Raw genomic sequence first — 16,483 nt, 5'->3', positions numbered from 1 at the left:
AACCTATAGCTACCTCTCTACACAGTTAGTGTCAGGGCATGATTGCATTGTTTGGACAGTCAAAATCTAAGACCAATATAGTAACTCTCTAACTAGATACTCCAAAATTGGATTACTAATATATCAATAGTTGAATTACATTATTGTAAAAATTTAGATCAATAATTATTTACGTGGCGACGAAACCAACTTATCACAATTGGATAGTCACACGGTTTTTTCTATCACTACTTAAGTAATTAGTTGTTTGAATTGCTATAATTTAGCTCGTTATAGTAAATAAAAGTTAAATCATTAAAATATATAACAAACTGAATACCGGTAATTTTTGCGTAAAGATTCACACATTTATTTATAAAAAAATGGATGAATGATAGAAATTTCTAAATCCTATATAAGTCCTCACTTCACTGTACAATACATAGAGAACTAACTAACAAACAAAGTACGTTCAATTTGAGCATGTGTATGGCCAGACAATTAATGGCGAGTTGGTGGGAGTGTTCATAAATTATTTAGGTTCACTTCCATATATATGTATTCATTCTTCTTCAAGTACAATAGGAAGATGAATTTTTTTCTTTTTCTTAAAGCATTTTTTTTAACCTTTTTCTGTTTAATTATAATTCAGAATGCATTTTATAAGAATAAACGGAAATTAAAATTTAATTGCCTCAAATATGTGCAATTATTTTTAAAAAATTGTTAGTAATTAATTCCGGAAGAATAGTAATTACTATGAAATAGTTGTAGAAAACTAGGGAGGTCAATGAGAAAAGTATTTAAGTCCTCTTTTAAAAAACTTTTATGGTAATTAAATGATTTTATATATTCATATTAAATTGATAGAAATGTTTTTGATATAATTCCAACAATTTAGTTTGTTGATTATATGAGTCTGGGCAACTATATGACCAAATAAAAAAGATGAAATATATATTTTATAAAAATAATATAAAATTTATTACTTTATGCTATGTTATTTATAACAAATTAGTCTATATTAGGAGAGTTGTATTTTATTAATAAATTAATGAAAATATTACTTCAATAACAACATATAAATTTCCATAAACTTATATAAAGGATTTTTAAAAAAATTAAGACTTTTTCTTTATTATGGATTCAATTAATTTATAAATCCTTCAATTTTTTTATCTATTGCTTAGATATAATTATTAAGAATCATAATACTGATGGACTAGAATATTAATATTATTTTTTCCGAAATAATTTTGTCAGTTTTATGTAGTTATTATATTGATAAGTAAAATTAATTTGTCAAGTTTTATTAGTGAAATACTAGAAAAGTATAAAGAAGGATTGTTACTTTTAAAATTAGATGAGAAAAAAATGGAAACTTTCTGAGTACTAGTAGTATTTTTTTTTTTATATAAATAAAGTTGAATAGGAAAATCTAGGCTTTGATAAAAGTTCATGCGCTTTGTTCTCTGCAGCACTTCGTGCGATTTCAGGTGCAGCTTTTATATATCCTCTTCTATCTATCTCTTGTATGTATGACTTTTCTTTAATATCTTTTCAGAGAAAGCTTATACAAGAGAATGGGTGCAACTTTGGGGACTTTATATATATATATATTTATATAGATTTTAAGTAGGTAAAAGGCATAGAGAAATTAAAAATATATTTAATGTGGTTCCATTTCTGGAATTTCAAATTCATTTTAGTTTTTTAAGTTTATGTTCATTTAAAGGACAAAAAGGAACATTGGATGATGATTTGGTTGACTAAAAAGCTAGGGGTTGAAAGTTAAACCTATATTCAAGGAAAAATGGGTGAGAAAATTTTAGATAAAAGTCTTAATTCGGTTAAAAGATTTTAGTTAATTTGACAATTTTTGTTTTGATTAAGAGTTTTAAAACTTTAATTAACCAAATTAATTGAATAAATGAAATATTTAATGTTTATCTATTTTTATTTTTATCGGTTTAACTAAATTAACCAACTAAGTTAATTGTTTCCGTTTTATATTTTTATAGTTTTAACAATTTGATTAATTCAATTTGATTAATTTGGTCAATTAGATTGGTTCAACCAAAGAGCTAAAATAATTCAGTTACATTGATTATGAATAATAAAACTGAACCTACTTTCTTTTTATTAGGAAGAAAGAGTGTTTGTAGAAGAATTAAACTCGCGATCTAACAAAATGCGGCTGAACGCCTATAATATTTGAGTTATAGCTCATTGATAAAAAAATCGAACCTACTTGATGCTCACCCATGCATATATGGAAGATTTTTGCCTACAAGTGAAAGTGATGAGAGGGAGAGACTTTAGTAAAAGATTGCAAAGCTCGATGCATGGAAATCCACTCGTTTTCATGATTATGGGATATGGGGGTTTCAAGTGGATCTGCTCTTATGTAAGTAAAATGCTTCAAAATCTCAGCCCATGTTTTAGTATATTATAATATGATTTTCGTTTTCTGCTTCAGTTTATTATGTGTAAACTAAAGAAACTTGCTAATCATGCTTGTTAGTGTTCAATTTCTTTCTTATTATCATTCAGGATACCAGTGTCTGTTTCAATATAATTTGTAGTATTTTTTATCCTTGAATTAGTGCTCATATATGCACTTTAAGTGTCTTCAAATCGCGTATAAAACAATCGTTACAATATTTATACCTAATATGTTATACCAATTTGAATATATCTGTAATGATTGCTTATTATATATGCTGTGAATTACATAAGTTAATGTGATTTAGCATTGTCAAAATGGATTTCTATAAGTGTCACACAATGGTATATATTTCATTAGCCGCAAAGTCCAAGCAAAGGGTTGCAGAAAGGTAAAATACCATCTGAAGGTTCATACTTTATACTTATAGTATATTAATAGTATGAACTATTAATGCACTCATTAGCAGTAGCTAGCAGATATTGAGGTAGAGATTTTTTACATTATAGGTAGTGGCAGACAAATGTTGACACAGGTAAGGATTTCTTTACCATGCGAGATCAATTGCTGGCATACTATCATTGGTCCAACTTTTAACCCTCTCATGTACTTAGTGGACAATGTCAACTTATTTTTGTATTAATTACTCCCTCCGTCCCGTTTAAGAAGTCTCATATTCCATTTTGGGATGTCCCATTTAAAAAGTCCCATTACTATTTTTAGAATATTTTTCCATTTAATATCCTATTTTACCCTTATTTTAGTCATCTTAAAAGAGTTCTATGGAAAATTCCACTATCATTAATAGGGGCAAAACATGAAAAAACATGAAAAAACAAGAATAATTAATGTTTTCTTAATCTGTGTGTAAAGTCAAATGGGACTTGTAAAGTGGGGCGGAGGGAGTAGTATTTAATCAATGAATGAAGTATCTAAATTAGGGTGAGCATTTAAAAAATGAGTTCTTGGTACGCAGTGTTGTTATTATTACGTGAGAATAGCATCCATGATTCTGTAGTAGCAGTAGTCCTCTTTTAATGCATGTGGCCTCTGCAATTATAATTATTTTTCCATACTTTTTCATTAAATTCCTTTTAAAGCTTAACCATATAATATAGTGTATATAAACTCCATGCACTAATGGTGATATACAGTCTTCCACTAATTAAATTAAAAACAGTTTTAGTTTTTTAAAACATTGGATAGAGCTAAAAAAAGAGGAAGGATGATGATTAAAGATGAGAATTTAAGCAATTTTACAATTTTCAATGAGATGACAGTGTGATGGTATAAGAAGCACCACACATAAAGCAAGAATTAGAATATTAAATGAGAAATGTTTTGTTGTTTTGGGAGAAGAGAGGGGGTGGGTTCTGTAATCGTTGAGTTTCAAAAACACAAATGATGAGTCCGATGACGATGCTTATGATTGTGATAGGAGAATCCACCTTTCCAGCTCTATTCTCATGTGACTCTTTTCATCTCTCTTCTTCCTACAAATACTGTATACTACAACAAATAAATAGACTTTTAAATATGGAATTTTATAAGTTTTTCAAAAATAGAAAATGAAAGTGAATTATAGAACTTAATAAGTTTTCATGCAACTACCAATCAAAATTTAATTGAGCAAAGGGTTATATGTCGGTCCGTAAATCTGTGATTAATCAGTTCTAGTCATTTTGATCAATTGAAGATGATACTCTTTATTTTTTTGGTTAATTAAAGATAAAATTGTACAATATGAACACGTCGCGGATTGATAATCCAACTTTGTTTATAATTGATCTAAAAATTAAGAGTGCTGCTTGTTTTTGAGAGGATAAAATACGTTCATTACGTCATATTTAGAAATGCAGAAACATTACAAAACCTTACATTAGATACTTGAGTAAGAACATACCCAACATTATTCGCACATCTTCTAATAATTTTAGAAGATAAATTACAAAACTGATGGACTAACATAATATCCAAACAACATTTGAGGGGCTGCCTGATATCAATGAATCAGTGATAACCTCAAATGCATCCGATTCTAAAAGACCATTGCTGCCTTAACATATTACATCTGTAATAGGCCAGTAATATTCCGAAAACAAAGAATTGAGAGCGACAATGGCACAGTGTTCATTCGTAGATCAATTTCGAGGATAAAAATTGAATATTATTCATAATTATCAAGTCCATTGCAGGAATATACTCCTAATAAATAGTTAGCAATATGAAATGAATCACTTTTGCCATACAGCATATCCATGGCCTGAAGTTGCCAGTGTCCACTCTTTCCCGGCTGGGCACCACGAACCATCCCCAACTTTCATGCACAAATTTTCTCCGATTATTGCAGAGTAAAGGTTTGGCTGAGCTTCTACAATCCTGATAGATGATCGGCTATTGATGCCTTGCCGCTTCCTAATGTCAATCTAAAAAAGCACCGAAAGCTTTCTGAGAAAATTATGTTACTTCACTTTAATACTTTAACGGGATACTAACAGAAATTTCACATACCAATTGTACAATTTGGTCGTGAATGGAGTTACCCCAATCATAAAAATGGTCATAAAACACTGATGGAATTCCTGGATGTGTAAGTATGTAGGCATAACCCTGCGCAGGACAAACCAATTCTTGAATAACTATTAGGACTTAAAAGTGAGGCAACCAATAATACCAATAATGCTAAACATACCTCCATAATATGATTTGAAGGGAAAGGCCAATGGCCCTGCAAGAGTGAAAATTATCACAAAGAACGTTAGTTTCAGCTCAAGTTGATATCAGAATCAGAATTGCCACTCATATATATTATCAGTCGCATCATAGCGGTGGTTGCATCTCAAACATCAGTTACATCACAGTCTCTGATTATTTGTGCATATATATTCAATTTCACCTGTTTGGTTGTGACAACGAATAATATATAGTTCTAAAAGAATTTCAGATTGAACTCTCCCACAATCGTTTATACTTGTAGATACAAATACAATGACAGTAGAAACAATGTTGGTACCTGTGTTGAGCCTGTATCATGGTTATCGATGAATGTCACGGCCCTTGAAGGCCACCATCCCATTACACCAGGGGGCTTACCTTGAGAATCACGGAGACGCCAGAATTGTCCCTTAACAGCTTCCTGTGTAACAATGAATACTATGAAGAATTATTATCAGCAGAAAATATGCAACTGTTGCTGCAAATAATCTTGTGGAGAAAATAAATTGCTAAGCTCTTATTATCTCCTCAAGCAAGAGTCACCTAAAGCAGCTAAGTGTAGTTACCCTAAAAACTTCTAGAAGTTATCACAGTAAATTAGGCAATCACTCTTAAGTCAAAGAATATTATTCAGAAGGAAATTGAAGTATAGAAACCATTGTCCTTAGATTAGTCCTTGTTGGTTGCTCAAGAATGGACATTTAATTTTCACCAAGTAGAAGATTTCCTCAAAAGTACCTGAAGAATTCCCTTTGTTGTGAAGTCAAATGCAGCTGAAAGTTGTCCTGCACCATCAATCCAATTGATAACCCGTTGTCTATGGCTATCTGGAACAGGAATTGACAGACATGCAAGTATAAAAAATCACAGCTTTATGTCGAGTAGCATTCTAAAAGCTAAGTGTATAACTAAGGATAAAAAAGCGCAAAAGGATGATCCAAGTTAAATAAAAGTCAATTGCTAAATAAACTTAAGCATAAGACACCTTGTTTCTTGAATAAGCATTCAGAAATACCAGGGATACATGCTGCTGTGTATCAGTTAAAATGTAGCTCATTTGTTGCATGAAAACACACAAGGTGGAAAGAAATGAAAATAGGAAATGAGAACAATTACCTTGGTTGTATTCCAAATGAGAGCCCTTATAGTTGCAGGAATCCCAATATTCGCCAACAGAAAATATTGGCCTTGCTGCTTCAATGTACCCTTTCACATATTTTGCTGAGTAACTAAAAAATACAGCATTGTGGAGACATTAAGGCTTATAAATGAATAGGAAACAGCAATTTTCAGGTACAGATATAGGCCTTAGCAGTTACCCTTTTGCAAAATCAAAACGGAAATCCTGAAAGCCAATACTATTTCGTAGCCACTTCAACCATCCTATAATATCTTTTTGAACAAAAAGCTGGCTATGATCAATATTAGGAACTCCATTGAAATTGTCTCCTGTGCTACGATTACCCTGGAATATGGCGTAAAGAGGTCAAGAATTCTTGTAATATGAAACCATATATATTCAAGCAACCACATATGTCATGAGTTTGTACACACTATGTCCTTCATAATTTCTTCCCCATCTACTTCGTGGGAAGACCAATTACCAGACCAGTCTCCATATCCCCACCCATACCTCCAATACTATAGTTCTTAATTACCTAATGAGATTAAATGAAAAATGAATTTTCAAGAAAATTAAGAAACACACGTAGCATTGATGACGAAATAACATGGACTAAGCACAGAATTGCAATGCATGACATCAGAGTTGCATAAGAAGTTTATATTAGTTACCAGTCCTCCTGTACATGATGTAACAGCACGCTCATCCCATGATAATGGAATCCCATCGTAACGGTTATACATTCCTCCATGCCCTTGGGTGGTTCCGACACGGTGATTAATAACAATATCAGCCATTGCTCTGACATTGTACTTTTTCATTGTTTGAAGTAAAGCCTTCAATAAATTCTCAGAGCCATATGCAGAGTTAAGAGAATAAAGGTTCTGAGGAAGGTAACCTACATAGAACAAATTTGGCAGGTAAACGATAAACCCTTCTTGCTCCAGTGTCTTTGCATTATAAGATTGTAATCTAATCGGAAAAAATGCCATTACTCTAACCTTCAGGTGAGAATGACTGAGTCGGCGGTGGCAACCAAGCTGAAGTAAATCCAGATTTTGCAATATCAGAAACCTTCTTCTCTAAAGTTCTCCACCAGTCATGCTTATGAGATTCCCAATTGAAAGCCTGTTAAAATAAAGCTCCAGTCAAAATCTACATAATATATGCGTGCCACAACTACTTCTAGCTCAGAGCTTTTCTATTTGATCCACTTACTATCTTCAAACTATAGATTCCAACTGCAATAAAATTCAGGTTGGATAATTATCCAATATATAATGCCACACTGTATAAGGGTTTCATACGTAGACACCAATATTGAATTTAAGGTACCAACAAAAAATCTTGAATTCCTCCAAACATATCAAAAACTAAAAAATCTTTTGTTTTTCTTTCCAGTTTACCTGCAAAAGTATTTCTCGTCCATTACGCACTGCTGCACCTGAACACAACGTTGTTCAAAAGATCAATATGCTCCAAACTCATATGCCACAACACAAGCAGTTTTCGTAATTAAAACAGTATAATACAGCGATAAACGTTAAGAGAGACAGAAGCAGCATACCAATATCAGCCTGCGGATTACGTTGATCAGGTCCCTGCTTGTTCGAAAAACATACAAAAATGAAACGAAATAAGACAGTGCAGCTAACGGTCTGACTAGCTAAATTATAAAAAAAAGTTGAATTGCAAAAATATGCACACCTTGGTGTAACCCATGCCAAATTGAATCGTCAAATGTGCACAAAATTTGACGCTGGATCAAATGATTTGCAGCACAAGATAGAAACCTGCAATTGTTAAGCGCTATTGGTAGCGATGGCAGCGTGAGTTGCTTGTCAAGCGCTATGGCTGGTTAAATAGGAAGAAAAGAAGTCCACTCAATTGGAATCTCCATTAAAGAAAAAACGTAAGCAGAACAATGAATTTGCTCCGTTAGAAAAAAGGATTCGACAGCACAATACAGCACGCAGAATATTTCAAATTGTACAAATGAAAAAGAAAAAAAAAAGAGAATCAGCCTTTTCAAATGAAAAGGAATAAAAGAAAGTCTCTTCATATTTCAACGGTTTCAAATTAGCCAATCAGAGGTTAGGGATCCTGCTATTCAACACACGGTACGATTTGTGAGTAAAGCGTCCATTGAAGCCACGTGGCGCTTTTGAGTTTCGAGGGTGGAGCGCGGGAGACTGTTTTGGCCGGCGGTGGAGATGTCGGCAAAATGGGCATCTTTGCCCCTCAACTTACGACGCCGTATTACTGCTTATTAAACGACGGCGTCGTGCGAAGGTGTTACAAGAAAACTGCCCTTTTCAAATACATTCTTGCGCTTCGCTTGCCGCCAAGAGTGATAATCGCCGCTGAAAACCGGAGTTGATGCATCTCTCTTCTCAGAATCGCTCATTCTATAATTGTCTCGTTCAATTTACCAATCGAAAAAGCCTACACGAAGGCAGGGCTCTCCACGCTCAGATCATAAAAACTTCTTCTACTACTTGCATTTATCTTGCTAATTGTGTTGTTAATTTTTATGCCAAGTGTGGCTGTTTATCTAAAGCCAAGCTCGTGTTCGATCGAATACATAACAAAGACGTGGTATCATGGAACTGCCTCATAAACGCCTACTCGCAACAGGGCCGCACAGGCTCCTCCTTCGTCATGGAACTTCTTCAGCGCATGAGAGCTGGGAATACCCTCCCAAATACCCACACTTTTTCCGGTGTTTTCACTGCCGCTTCAAACTTGCCTAGCACTTTTAGTGGCGAACAGGCTCACGCTCTCGCTGTAAAAATGTCGTGTTTTTATGATGTTTTTGTTGGGAGTTCTCTCCTTAATATGTACTGTAAAGCCGGTATGATGTTGGAGGCACGTAAAGTGTTTGATAAAATGCCTCAGAGGAACGAGGTTACATGGGCTACTATGATTTCTGGATATGCATTACAACGGCGTGCTTCAGAGGCTTTTGAGATTTTTGAATTAATGCGTGGAGAGGTGGAGGATTTGAATGAGTTTGCTTTTACTAGTGTGCTTAGTGGTTTGGCTGTTCCTGAACTTGTTGATGGTGGCAAACAGATACACTGCCTGGCAGTTAAAAACGGGCTTTTAGAGTTCGTCTCCATTTTAAACGCACTTGTTACAATGTATGCGAAATGTGGGAGATTGGATGATTCTGTTCAAGTGTTTGAGATGTCAAGCGATAAGAATTCTATCACATGGTCAGCTATGATCACTGGTTATGCTCAAAGTGGGGATTCTCACAAGGCTGCAAAGCTCTTTTCTAAAATGCATTTTGCTGGGATTAGTCCTAGCGAGTTTACCCTTGTGGGTGTTCTTAATGCATGCAGTGATACTTGTGCTATTGAAGAAGGAAAGCAAGTGCATTGCTATTTATTGAAGTTGGGATTTGAGTCCCAGATGTTTATAATGACAGCTTTGGTTGACATGTACGCAAAAAGTGGTTGTACAGCAGATGCTCGGAAAGGGTTCAATTATTTACAAGAACCTGATCTTGTTCTATGGACATCCATGATCGCAGGGCATGTACAAAATGGGGAGAACGAAGATGCTTTAAGCTTGTATTGCAGAATGCAGATGGAAGGTATTTTGCCTAATGAGCTAACGATGGCTAGTGTTTTAAAAGCTTGCTCAAACCTTGCTGCTTTGGATCAAGGAATGCAAATTCATGCCCGTACGATTAAGTATGGTCTTGGCGTTGAAGTTACAATTGGAAGTGCTCTTTCAAATATGTATGCAAAATGTGGCAGTCTAGAAGAAGCAAGCCTTGTGTTTACGAGGATGCCAGAGAGAGATACAATTTCATGGAATGCAATGATATCTGGACTTTCTCAAAACGGCAATGGTGAGGAAGCTTTAGAACTATTTGACAGAATGCGACAAGAAGACACGAAGCCAGATGACGTGACATTTGTGAATGTTCTATCTGCTTGTAGCCATATGGGGTTTGTGGAGAGAGGCTGGGCATACTTTAGGATGATGATTGATGATTTCGGTATAATTCCTAAAGTAGATCATTATGCCTGCATGGTTGATGTCCTAAGTCGTGCAGGGAAGCTCAATGAGGCCAAAGAATTTATTGAAACGTCAACCACAGATCATGGCATGTGTTTATGGCGAATTTTATTAAGTGCCTGTAGAAACTACCGTAATTACGAGTTGGGAGCATATGCAGGTGAGAAACTTATGGAATTGGGCTCACAAGAATCATCTGCATACGTGTTATTATCGAGTATTTATACAGTCTTGGGCAGGCCGGAAGATGTGGAACGAATCAGGAGCATGATGAGAGTTCGAGGAGTGAGCAAGGAGCCCGGGTGTAGTTGGATTGAACTCAAGAGTCATGTTCATGTGTTTGTTGTTGGTGACCAGTTGCATCCCACAATTGGAGATATAAGAACAGAAATACAACGTTTGAGTAAACAAATGAAGGAAGAAGACGACCAACCTGCTTACTTTTGTGACTTTATGTTGATGTAGTAGAATAATCCACTTTAATCTTTTGCAAGAAACGAGTAACTTTCAATATGCAACAGATTTTTACCCAGGGAATATGTATTTTTATAGAGAAGTAACTAACAGATATTATTTTGTAAGTACAATGTTTAGTCTCAAGAATTCCTACCCAAGAAGAAGACTGAAGGGGGAAAAAGGTTAATCTTCCAGCTGGACACATCAACTGTTTTTGCAACATGGAAGTATGTCAAACGTGGCATGCCAACTGGACAACTGTAAACTTCCCGGTGCTACATCCTCAAAAATCAACGAAACTGACCTTTCCATGTGATCCAACGGCTGAAGTGCTGTCCTTTTAAGTCGTTAACCAATAACTCATTGTATTATTCTAATGCTGGCCGCATAGGAACAGTTTTGAGAAGTGGAGAAGTTTTTTAAGATTAAAATTTCTAGGGTTTTAACAGGGGATAGACAACCTGAGAACACATCAATGGAAAAACTCAATCTTTTATAATCATTGAAAATGGATAATCCAGATCCAAAAACCACCACATCTCCACCACCTCAAGAAGAACCAGACCTTAAAAAGCCTAAAATGTCCACCACAACCTCCGACGATGAAGAAATCTCAACGGCAGCCGCTTGCGACGACACCACGACGAGAAAACAGAGATATAAACGACGCAAAATCGCTATATTCTTTGCTTACTGCGGCGTAGGCTACCAAGGCATGCAAAAAAATCCAGGCGCTAAAACTATCGAAGGTGAACTCGAAGAAGCCCTTTTTCACAGCGGCGCTGTTCCTGAACAGGACCGCGGCTGCCCCAAGCGCTACGATTGGGCTCGATCATCTCGGACTGATAAAGGTGTGAGCGCCGTAGGTCAGGTGGTCTCAGGCCGGTTCTACATCGATCCGCCAGGACTCGTTGATCGATTGAATTCGATTCTTCCATCTCAGTTTAGGATCTTTGGGTTTAAGCGAGTGACGGGATCATTCAGTGCCAAGAAGTTCGTTGATCGTAGAAGGTATGTGTATTTAATTCCTGTTTTTGCTCTTAATCCGTCGTCGCATCGTGATAGGGAGAGTGTATTGGCTAGCTTAGGGTCTGGTAATGAGCTTGTCAAGTGTTTGGAATGTTCAGAGAGAGGGAGGAAAGTATTTGGTGCTATGGGTAAATGTAGTTTTGAAACGAAATCTGTGGTTTCTCAAACAGACATTTTATTTAATGATGGAGAAGTAATTACAAACTCTGAATTAAAAGTAGATACTACTAGAGTTCCTTTGGAAAATGAGGTTGATGCCTCACTGAAAGAAGGTTCTGAATCAAACTCTGTAATGCCGCAGACAGGCTGCAAACCCGATAGTAGCGAGGACATTATGGTGTCTGAGGACAATATTAATGGTGGGAACAAAGAATCGGAAACTATTGAGAAAGATTCGGAGATTAATGGACAAGAGCAGGAAGTGAAAGCAAGTGAGTTTTGCTATGGAGAGGATGAGAAAGAGAGGTTCAATAGAATATTGGGGTATTATGTTGGAAGTCACAATTTCCATAACTTTACCACCAGAATTAAGGCCGAAGACCCCTCTGCGCAACGCTACATTATCTCCTTTGAGGCAAATACAACTGTTACTGTTGAAGGCATGGAGTTTGTCAAGTGTGAGGTTATAGGCCAGAGTTTCATGCTTCATCAGATACGAAAAATGATTGGTCTTGCTGTGGCAATCGCGAGGAACTGCGCTCCTGAATCATTGATATCAACTGCTCTACAAAAGTAAGCACGTGCTCTGCAATTTCATGTTTGTTACATTTTCTGATCAATTATGTTTTTCACTTATTCATGTTTCATTGTTATATGTAGGGATGTAAACATCACTGTGCCTACAGCTCCCGAGGTTGGATTGTACTTAGATGAGTGCCTCTTTACATCATATAATCAAAAATGGAAGGACACCCATGAGGAAGTTTCTATGAAAGATTATGCGGAAACAGCGGAGGATTTCAAAATGAAGTATATATACTCTCACATTGCTTCAACTGAACACAAGGAAGGAGTTGTAGGATTATGGTTACATTCTCTTAACCACCGAAACTATCCTGATCTACGGTTCGGCAGCATAGTGGACACTAACGGCGAGAAAACTGCTGGGGTGGAGAATGGTGGATTTGCTAATGGTGAGAAAAGTATTGAGGTGCAAAATAATGGAGATGCTAATGGTGATAAAAGAGCTGACATAGAGAGCGTGGTGTAAGAAATTGAAAATCATAATGGCAGTTCTTTCAGCTGATTGTTGCCTGTGAAAAGATTTTCCTCTTAGCAGCAGCTTATGTGCAATTGGATAATTTATCATCTATCATTTTTAACCTTACTATTCTGTAGTTCCAAGTTAGTTTTAGTAATTTTTGCTGCTTGATATACAAATTGTATTTGGATGTCAACTTATAAAGGAGTAGAAAAATTATTTGTTAGTAATTTCTTTTTACTTTCAATCAAAGCTTCATACTGTGGTGTGAATTCTGATATATACACTACTATATTTTAAGAATCATCAATTTTTTTAAGGTTAGTTGCAGTTGATAACAAACTTATTCGGATAAGTAACATTATTGTCTAAAATAAAATTAATCAACTGATAATATAGTCAAGAGTATTGAGTAATTCATTCTAGAATATGATTTTTTGAATTATATTTATTTTAATCACGAACTTTTTATTTATTATTTTAGTAAATAAATTTTAGTTTGAACTTTGAACTAAATGGAAAGGAATTTTGATAACTGAACACATAAATATAGAGTTGATTTTTTGTTATTTATATCTATACGTAAAATAATACGACATGACATGAAAAAGTAATCAAATATCGATTACTACTTGCGAATAATTTAGCTTGAAGTATTAAATATTATTTCTATTAAAATAAAATTGAAATTTAGTCATTTAAATAAAATAATTCAAAGTTATATGGTAAAAATGAAATATCCGAAAGTTTGGTGACTTCCAAAATAAATTGCCCCACGAGTCTTATGGTTATCGATTACAGCTTAAACTCGCGCCGTCCACGTTGCATGTACTGTAGGATAAAATCTCCTATTTCACAAATTCTCGCTCAAAATAAAGTCGCCGACGAGTCATCTGATGTCGGAGGCGGGACGAGAGATAACAAACAAATGGATTGGTCTGAGCTCCCACCTGAACTCATAGAAACAATCTCCAGAAGCCTCACCATCTACACCGACTACCTCCACTCGCGCGCCGTCTGTCACACGTGGCGATCCTCAATCCCCAAAACTCCAAAAAACCTCCCTCCACAGCTCCCATGGCTAATGCTCCCTCAATCCCAATCCAACCAATCACGTCGCGCCTTTTTCAATCTCTCAACCAACAAATCCCACCTCCTTAACCTCCCCGAAGTCTCTTATCCCAAACGACACTGCGGTTCTTCCCACGGCTGGCTTATTATCATCGACGACACGCCGTCGGTTCTTCTAATTAACCCCCTCACGCGCGCCAGGCTCTATTTGCCTCCGTTATCGAGTTTTCCTAACGTCGTCGGATTTAATTACTCCGACGTCGGTAGAGAATACGCGCTTCAAATCAGGCTCGGTGGACGCATCAACCTTAGCCTGAGGCAAATGCGGGATTGGTTTATCCAGAAAGTTGTTCTGTCGTCTAGTCCGTTGAAGGATGATAATTTTGTCGCCGTTGCAATTCTTAATCAAACAGGTGATTTAGCTTACTGTAGAAACGGAGATAAATCGTGGAGTTTAATTGAAAATGCACGCACTTATTCTGAAGATGTGATTTATTATAATGGAATGTTTTATGCGGTTAATAAGACTGGTCAAATTGCTGTTTGTGATGTTAGTGGTGAATCACCTAGGGTTTCGATAATCGAAACGCCTAGACAAATCGGTGGTGATATGCAGTATTTGGTTAGTTCTGGAGATGAATTGCTATTGGTGACTAGGTTTTTGGATGTTGAATATGAATTTGATCATCCTGATATGGAGCCGCATTTGTTTTATAGAACTACACGGTTTGATGTTCTGAGGCTGGATTTGAATGGACCGCGGTGGCTGAGTATGAGAAGCTTGGGTGATAAGGCGCTGTTCATCGGTGAAAATAGCTCGTTATCGTTGTCAGCTAGTGATTTCCCCGGTTGTATGGCAAATTGTATATATTATACGAATGATTATTCGGATACTAATGCTGATGGCCATGTTGGAGAGCATGATTTTGGCATTTTCAAACTACGCGATGACAGCACTGAACCTTTGCCTTGTTATCCTCGGAATTCTAACTCTCCGTCACAATGGTCGTCTGCGCTTTGGGTTTCTCCCAATCCATACTGATTTCAGGTCTTTGTCATGTAAGTTCATGTGTTGATGTTTATGTATATCTTTGTTTGAATGTATAGTTGTTTCCTCTGCCTTTGCTCTTTGTTGCCTAAAACTGTTTCCTTCACTACTTATTGTACCTCTGTATGATTATTAAGTAGAATCGAACATATTTATACTTATAAATATACATGTTTATGATATTTGTGATAAGACTTTGCTCCAATTAGAAATCTATGAAGTCATAAATGATTAAAGGGGTAATTTTTTGAGTAAGCATCTGGATATGCTTCTGAAAACCATCGAGAACTTTAATACAGATACGTGTTAAGTTGTTGTCATTGAATGTATGAAGTTGGAGAGTCTCATTTTTGTGCAAGTGAGTTTCATTTGATCTATGATATCTCATTGGCAATGGTGCAGGGATCTTTGTGTAGTTTTATTATTTCAGCAAACATGTTATGATTAGTTTCGAACCAGAGATTTTTCTTTTGTTCGGCATTATATATATCCACTTGGGTAATGATGTATGGCATAGGTTTCTTCATTTTCTTGTCTATCTAGTACCAAGAATCATTGAAAGTATCATGATTGATGCTGGATGATGATAAGCATGGATCAGCTATGCTCAGTTTGAGACAATTGAAAATGCTATTTACTTGTTCCAGGACCCAGTTACTGAGTAGAACCATGAACTACTTGTAACAACAATCAGATGCAAACTTGGAGGAACGGTTTATTACGTGCATCTACTATACGACAATAATACATATTATCTAACGAAGTTTGACTCTGTTATAATGGTCTCCGCCACTTTTGCTTTCACCCAGTCCATACCGATTTCAGGTCTTTGTCATTAAGTACAGGTGTTTATTTGGTTTGCATATGTCCATGTAATTAGTTTCTTATTTAGCTGCTTGTTGCATATAACTTTTGTCCTGACATATATTTTATGCCTCTATGTGCTACTTACCTATACTGATTTCATACTTTACTCATGGACCCAATCACTCAACTTAGAAAATTAAAATTTGGAGAAAAATGTGTACAATTTCTTAACTTTTGATTGGTCGCATCCATGAGTAAAGTATTAATACAATTACCAAATGGCTATAAATGTAATTGAACATATATATGATAAAGCTTTGCGTCTTGATACGACTTCATCCAAGCCAGATCTTATTTCTTGAATAAGATGTTTGTGAATTTGTTAATGATTACAGAGCTACATGTTAACTGGTATAAATAACACCATACCTAAACTTTGATATAATCAGTGGTTGAGTCATGTTGCATACATGACAAAAAGTGTAGCCTATCTAAATTTGGATTAGTTCCCCTTATTAATTTGTTCGTTGAGCAATGTGTTAATCAACAGTTATGGGTTATCGATAGGGGAACACA

The 16,483-nt window shown here is 35.6% G+C and overlaps 4 protein-coding genes across 6 annotated transcripts; 3 read left to right on the top strand and 1 right to left on the bottom strand.

Annotated features, from left to right (window-relative positions):
• Positions 1-4,279: 4,279 nt before the first annotated feature.
• Positions 4,280-8,099, bottom strand: LOC126672271 (probable alpha-amylase 2). The gene is made up of 12 exons (XM_050366220.2): positions 7,971-8,099; positions 7,831-7,864; positions 7,670-7,707; positions 7,265-7,391; positions 6,935-7,161; positions 6,460-6,605; positions 6,257-6,369; positions 5,879-5,967; positions 5,439-5,561; positions 5,118-5,153; positions 4,937-5,035; positions 4,280-4,851 (listed from the first exon to the last, which is right to left on the bottom strand). The coding sequence occupies exons 1-12, from the start codon at positions 7,983-7,985 to the stop codon at positions 4,660-4,662; spliced, it is 1,239 nt and encodes a 412-aa protein (XP_050222177.1). The 5' UTR covers positions 7,986-8,099; the 3' UTR covers positions 4,280-4,659.
• A 543-nt stretch (positions 8,100-8,642) lies between these two features.
• LOC126672256 (pentatricopeptide repeat-containing protein At2g33680) lies at positions 8,643-10,827 on the top strand. Of its 2 annotated transcripts, XM_050366209.2 has the most exons (2): positions 8,643-10,455; positions 10,535-10,689. In XM_050366209.2, the coding sequence occupies exons 1-2, from the start codon at positions 8,643-8,645 to the stop codon at positions 10,564-10,566; spliced, it is 1,845 nt and encodes a 614-aa protein (XP_050222166.1). In that variant the 3' UTR covers positions 10,567-10,689. The 2 variants fall into 2 exon arrangements, with proteins under 2 accessions (XP_050222166.1, XP_050222164.1); XM_050366207.2 differs by having other exon boundaries at positions 8,643-10,827.
• Positions 10,828-10,942: 115 nt separating this feature from the next.
• On the top strand, positions 10,943-13,211 carry LOC126672263 (uncharacterized). Its single transcript, XM_050366215.2, has 2 exons — positions 10,943-12,512; positions 12,600-13,211. The coding sequence occupies exons 1-2, from the start codon at positions 11,260-11,262 to the stop codon at positions 12,988-12,990; spliced, it is 1,644 nt and encodes a 547-aa protein (XP_050222172.1). The 5' UTR covers positions 10,943-11,259; the 3' UTR covers positions 12,991-13,211.
• Positions 13,212-13,780: 569 nt separating this feature from the next.
• Positions 13,781-16,250, top strand: LOC126663322 (F-box protein SKIP23-like). 2 transcript variants are annotated; one of them, XM_050356415.2, is made up of 2 exons: positions 13,781-15,111; positions 15,755-16,250. In XM_050356415.2, the coding sequence occupies exon 1, from the start codon at positions 13,808-13,810 to the stop codon at positions 15,092-15,094; it is 1,287 nt and encodes a 428-aa protein (XP_050212372.1). In that variant the 5' UTR covers positions 13,781-13,807; the 3' UTR covers positions 15,095-15,111; positions 15,755-16,250. The 2 variants fall into 2 exon arrangements, with proteins under 2 accessions (XP_050212372.1, XP_050212371.1); XM_050356414.2 differs by having other exon boundaries at positions 15,748-16,250.
• Positions 16,251-16,483: the final 233 nt, after the last annotated feature.

The sequence above is a fragment of the Mercurialis annua genome, linkage group LG1-X (assembly GCF_937616625.2).
Source record: "Mercurialis annua linkage group LG1-X, ddMerAnnu1.2, whole genome shotgun sequence".
NCBI classification, from domain to species: Eukaryota; Viridiplantae; Streptophyta; class Magnoliopsida; order Malpighiales; family Euphorbiaceae; genus Mercurialis; species Mercurialis annua.
The sequence above is the reverse complement of the archived record's forward strand: the minus strand, read 5'-3'. Positions and strand labels throughout refer to the sequence as shown.